Source organism: Psammomys obesus, unplaced genomic scaffold (genome assembly GCF_907164565.1).
Source record: "Psammomys obesus unplaced genomic scaffold, mPsaObe1.curated_primary_1811, whole genome shotgun sequence".
In the NCBI taxonomy this organism is placed as follows: Eukaryota; Metazoa; Chordata; class Mammalia; order Rodentia; family Muridae; genus Psammomys; species Psammomys obesus.
Window position 1 is genome coordinate 4,489,290 of NW_026596149.1, and position 6,482 is coordinate 4,495,771.

The 6,482-nt window shown below is 47.8% G+C and overlaps 1 protein-coding gene across 1 annotated transcript; it reads left to right on the top strand.

Annotated features, from left to right (window-relative positions):
- Positions 1-874: 874 nt before the first annotated feature.
- LOC129666634 (mitochondrial glutamate carrier 1-like) lies at positions 875-1,919 on the top strand. Its single transcript, XM_055593837.1, has one exon. It carries the CDS (start codon positions 896-898, stop codon positions 1,865-1,867), a length of 972 nt encoding a protein of 323 aa, XP_055449812.1. The 5' UTR covers positions 875-895; the 3' UTR covers positions 1,868-1,919.
- The last annotated feature ends 4,563 nt before the right edge of the window (positions 1,920-6,482 follow it).

The following is a 6,482-nucleotide window of genomic DNA, read 5'->3' on the forward strand; positions in this document are numbered from 1 at the left end:
CCCTACCCTACCCTACCCTACCCTACCCTACCCTACCCTACCCTACCCACTCTCCTTTTTCCTCCAACTAATTCCTCATTTTCTCCTCTCCCCTTTATCCTCCTTTCCCTCTTCCATTCTTTTTCCTATTCCCTCTTCTCTCCCCTCTTCTGTCTCCTTTTCTATTGATGATATTAAAAAATGTTCAAGAGTTTGGCATTCAGTTTAGATCTGTCCTCTTACTAGCTTTGAAATAAGCACTCCTTTCCTTTGGACAGCAAATACATTATACGTTTTGAGTTCTTCACTGATACGATTTGACAAATAAGCAACACCTGGGACAAAAGATCAGTCTGTGATCACGTATAACCCTGAAAGCTTAATGCAAGGAAGGAACCAGGGACCCTGCCAATGTAAGGCCATCAAGGCCTGAAACATAACCACCCAGAGCAAGAATGTCTTCTGTGTACAAGAGAGCCATTGCGGCCTTCATGTTAGTAGTGTGGCCTCAATGAGAAAGGGAATGACTTACTCCTATCAGATCTTTACCAGAGGTTGGTAAATGCTAGACAAATCCTACACTCAGAAAGGTGCAATAATGACAAACAGACATATTTCAACCAGAGGTAAGCCTGCAGATTGATAATGTGCAAGAAAGCCAATAATTGGCAGGCCCTGTGCGCGGCACAGCGTGGAGGCGATCCTGGCAGCTGCCGGCTGTGTGGTGGCAGAAGTCTTGAAATTGCTCTGAAGGTGAGGACATCCCCTCCCCCACCTGCAGTCACCACCACCACCACCACCACCGCCGCCGCCGCTGCCACCGCCGCCGCCCACATTGTTCTCACCAGCCCCTCCCCATCAGTGCCTCCGCTTACATCGCCCAGCCTGAGTCAGTCTCCTGCTTCACTTGGTGTAAATGACTGATAAGCAGATCAGCCTGCCAGCCAAGCTCATCAATGGTGGCATCGCTGGGCTAATCGGGGTCACCTGCGTGTTCCCCATCGACCTGGCTAAGACACGGCTGCAGAACCAGCAAAATGGCCAGCGCATGTATGCCAGCATGTCTGACTGCCTCATCAAGACCATCCGCTCTGAGGGCTACTTCGGCATGTACAGGGGAGCAGCAGTAAACCTGACCCTGATCACCCCCGAGAAGGCCATCAAGCTGGCAGCTAATGACTTCTTCAGACATCAGCTCTCCAAGGATGGACAGAAGCTGACCCTGCCTAACGAGATGTTGGCAGGCTGCGGGGCGGGCACCTGCCAGGTGATTGTGACGACCCCCATGGAGATGCTGAAGATCCAGTTGCAAGATGCAGGCCGCATTGCTGCTCAGAGGAAGATTCTGGCTGCCCAGTCTCAGCTCTCGGCTCAGGGAGGTGCCCACCCCTCAGTAGAGGCTCCAGCCGCTCCTCGGCCCACAGCCACCCAGCTGACCCGGAAGCTGCTGCGGACCCATGGCATTGCTGGCCTCTACAAGGGACTGGGGGCCACGCTGCTCAGGGATGTCCCCTTTTCTATCGTCTACTTCCCCCTGTTTGCCAACCTCAATCAGCTGGGCCGCCCATCTTCCGAGGAGAAGTCACCTTTCTATGTGTCCTTCCTGGCAGGCTGCGTGGCTGGAAGCGCAGCCGCTGTGGCTGTCAACCCCTGTGATGTGGTGAAGACTCGGCTTCAGTCACTTCAGCGGGGTGTCAATGAGGACACTTACTCCGGGTTTCTGGACTGTGCCAGAAAGATCTGGAGACATGAGGGGCCCTCAGCCTTCCTGAAAGGTGCCTACTGCCGTGCGCTGGTCATCGCCCCACTGTTTGGCATTGCTCAGGTGGTCTACTTTTTGGGCATCGCTGAGTCCCTGCTGGGGCTGCTGCAAGAACCCCAGGCCTGAGCCTGTGGCTGCGTCTCCCCGGCCTATGAGCTGGGGCCAGAACAGGGTGACCAGCACAAGCCTGAGGAATGGTCTTTCCCCAGTCCTCCCCATCAAACAGGAAGGCAAGGGGAGGGTGCAGGGTCCACATGGGTTGTGCACACGTAGGCCCCCACGGGGTCCTGAAGGGAAAAAAAAATTGGGATCAATGTCTTATTTATGGAGAAACTGCAGAAATCTATACATTCCTCAAGCCAGTCCTGGCGAGCCAGTCTCGTCCCAACCCTGTACCTCAACCCAGCCCCGCCTGGCCTGAACACCTCCTGAAACAGAGCTGGTCTCTGGGCTGGGGCCCCAGGCCTGGTCTGGGCAGGTAGACCCTACCTTGTAGTCCACTGGCTCCGGTCTCTGAGGCTCTCCTCATCTACAAAGGGGACCCACACACACACACAAAATTATTTATTGAATTTGCTATGCCCATGTGGCTCTTCCTGTCCTCCGTCCATCAGTCTTTTTGCCCCTGCTTCTCTTTCCACCTCATCCAGGGCCCCGCTCTGCCTCCCCAGCCAGCCTCACAGAAAGGCTTGGAGTACCCTAATCATGTCAAGCTAGGATTCCAGGCTGGTTGTCAGTCAGCCACATTCGTTCTCATCCCAGGCACCCCACACATACTCTTCCTGGTGAGCCTTTGGGCCCCCACCACGTGGGACCCAGATTGCTTGAGGTCTTTGTGTGCCTGTGGTGGGCAGCTTGCTCTCCCCACCTCCCAGCAGTCAGCTGGCCAGGCTCCGTGGGGATGGGCCCATAAGGGCACAGTTGCCTTTCTCCTGTGCCTGTGTGCTCTGTGTGCCTCAGGCCTTCTGCTGACCCCATCCAATACATTAGTTCTCCAGCCTGGTAACTCTTACTGATAAAACCCTATTCCTGGACAGAGGTGGCTGTGGGGGAAGGGCAGGCATGAAGGCCAGTATGGGCCACCCTGCTCTCTGGGCCTCGGTCCATATTTGGAAAGCCCCACCCTTCCAGCCCTGGATCCTCTGTTCTGAATCAAAGCAGTCCTCCCCTGCCCTGGCCATGTGATTGACTGAAGTGCTGGTGCTGTGTCCCTCAAGCCCAACCCCCTCCATGGAGGCCCCTTCCCTGTGACACTACCTGGGGCTCACGTCTGGGCGCCACTAGTTCACGGTTGCTCCTGGGAGCCACCCCTCCTATCATGTCTGTACCTTGAAAGCTGCTGCTGCTGCTGCTTACAGAATTATATATTTTTTCTTTTGGAGAGTTTTAAGAAGTTGTAACTTTTTGTGTCTTGTCATGTAAAAGATAAATAAATATTCTAAGTAGAAAAAAAAAAAGAAAGCCAATAATTAGAAAACAAGGGAGAGGCAAAAAGATTTGCTTCTTTTGGGAGAAAATCAACATTTTCCCCCGTAGAAACAGTTACTTAGATTTATCATTTTCCAGAACTGGTGCTTTGTAGAAACTTTTGGAAAGGCTTTACTTTCATTGTGCTCTAAATTAACCTTGTACTGTGTGTGTGGCTGGCCTACTTACCGCGTCAGGTGGAATTTCTATTGTAGGTTTTGGTTTTAGACATTAAAAATTTGTTTTTAGACATTAAAATCCTTTTAACATATAGGTTATTATACTCTAATCATTTAAAACCTTCTCTGTATTGCATTGTGACCATATTCTGTCCCCTCTCTTATATTCTTCCAGACTTACCACCTCCCTACCAACCCAACTTCATGTTCTCTCTATATCTAACAAAGAAAACAGACAAGAAAACACCAATTGGTAACAACAACAAAAACACACAAAACAGAGTGTACTTTGTGTTGGTCAACTACCCATGAGCATATGGCCTACTACTAAGTGTGGTTGATATGCCCAATGACACTTCGTTGAAAAATAAAACTGATTTTCGCTTTCCCATTATGTATCAATTACGAACAGCTTCTAGGTTGGGGGTGGGACTTTGCCTGCTTCCACTTCTCTGGGCTGAGTCTTCCTCTGGCTTGAGTTTGGGCTGGTCTTCTGCATGTTGTCACATGTTCTTCTGTCATGTTCTTTGTGAGTTCATAGTGCATCAGTTGTGTTGTGTCTGGAAGATGCTGTTTCCTTGGAGTCATCCACTATCTTTATCTCTTATAGCCTTCTGCCTCCTCTTCCTCTTGAAGTTCTGATCCCTGAGACGAGGGGTTTGATAAAAATGTCCCATTTAGGTCCGAGTAGTCGAGGGTCTCTCTCTATACATTGTCCAATTGTTGGTCTCTCTGGAGCAAGAAGAAACTTCTCTGATGATGGTTGAGTGATGTAATGGCTTGGGTCCCAGCTGTGTGTAAGAAATGTTTACTTTTGAAGTAGAGATACAAGTTTTTCTTGGGAAGGTGCCAAATATAGAGGCAAGTATTTAATTCAGAACTACAAAATGATAGAATAAAATTTCAAGCAAGCAAGTTTGTTGAGTACCTGTACACAAATTTTATGTACTTAGTCCTGTTCAGTTTTGTTACTCCCTTTTCCTAAAATAACTTATAATCATAACAAACAATTGCAGCCTTTTCTTTTTTATTGAGTCTGATCTTTATTTGGAAAAAAAAATAAAATTAGAACCTCCATTACAAGCTAGTAATCATCTAAAGAGTCACCCTATATTATCTTAGTTATACATTATTTTTTTGTATCTACAATTTCATTGCTATTGTAACATGAAATGTTAAAATTTTTAAATATCACCAAAATTTAAATATTAAAACGTGAGAGTAAATGGATAGTCTATGGGGGATGGATTTTTCTTAAACAAGATGGTTATATCAGAAACAATAAAAGGAAAAACATAGTTCATTACTAAAAAATATAATTTTTATGGGAAAAGATGCCAAATGTGTACTAAAGAGAAGAATGACAGGTATGGTTCTCTCCTTCCACAATGTTGGGTCCTGGGATCAAACTCAGGTCCCAGTCTTGTGCTGCAGGTGACTTTATTCAATGGGCCAGCTCATTGGCCCACAGATCTTTACTTTTGTTTTCTGTTTTTAACACAAGGAATATTTTCCGCAATAATCAAGTGCGCAGGAATGGGCCAATATTTACACATAATTTTGGAATCAGACACAAGGAATCTTATTGACTTAAAAGAAAAAATGGAAAAGGAGATAAAAAACTTCAAATCATTTCCCACCTATTACAACAATGCATATATGTATGTGAGACATAAATAGTTAAGACATATATGACATATATGTGATTGACAAGCATCTTACATAAAATAAATTACATAATATTAGTTTTATGTGCACATTCTTCAGTTGTTCCACCAGTGCCATTTTGGTCGCCTCTTTGTCTGTATAAGTGTACTAAACTGAGCTCTCCATAGAGAGCCGCCCCTGACATTAGAATTTTATTGGCTAAGTTACCGATTTGTAGAAGTTGTTCTTATATAAGTAACACAATAACCTGATAGCAGCTCAAGCATAAACACAGAAGAAATACATTCACAAAAGTCCTGTGCCTCTGGGTATCATGGGGAATATTCTTTTTTAAAAAATTCATTTCGTTTTTTATTAATTACAGTTTATTCACTTTGTATCCCAGCTATAGTCCCCTCTCTCATCCCCTCCCAGTCCCACCTCCCTCCTTCTCCTATGCTTCTCCACAAGTCCACTGATAGGGGAGGTCCTCCTCCCATTCCCTCTGACCCTAGCCTATCAGGCCTCATCAGGACTGGCTGCATTGTCTTCCTCTGTGGGCTGCATTGTCTTCCAGTGTTTCCGATGAATTAGCATATCCACTGATTTTTGGGGTTGCTGGTGAAGCCATGATGTCCTGATTTTTGTTGGATGTGTTCTTACACCGACCTCTAGTTATCTGCTTATCTGTGACCTTCGCTGTTTGTTCCCTGAGTCTGTCCTGCAGACTGGGGTCAGTCTGTCTCTGGTGTCTGCAGTATTCTTCAGGAGGATGAGAGAGCTCCACTGGTTCAAGAGTGGACGATGTTGGTGCTTCAGCTGTGCTCAGGGAGGAAGGCAGGCGCATGTGTGCAAGCGCAGGCGTGTGCATGAACGTGTGCCTTGAAGGACAGGGTACTAGAGCACCCTTGGAAACGTGGAGCTTAAGTGCAGGAAGGGTGCTGGCACTGTTCATGCCTCCCCCCCAGTGCCCAGCAGGTGCCCTGAACACCTCAGTGGCCTACAGTCCCTTTGTACTGTCCTCCTAGTATAAAGATCTGTCTGGGCTCCAGGAATTGTTTGGCTGGACTCCACTGGGAGACCCACAGAGCAGGGGCTTCAATGTTGAGAATGTTGTCCCAAATACCCATAAGTTGCCCATAGGGTGGGGGGGCAGGTAGGTGTGCGATGTCTGTCTCCGAGCTTGGAGGGACCCTGGGTCTGGAGATCTGCAAGCACTCACTTGAAGGCGCCCTCACTCACTGCAGGCCTAATTGGAACCTCTGTTCTTTACTCTCAGATTTGGGCCTGCAGGGGCAAACGAGAGTGTGGGAGATCCATCAGCTCAGTGGTGTCCGCTGTTCGGCTGCTGGGCAGGGAGGCCCATACTTGGAGTAGTCGCCTCTGATGTCTCAGTCACCTAGAAAGGAGGCTCCTGCTTGGGGCAGCTGCCTCTGCTGAGGTCCGCA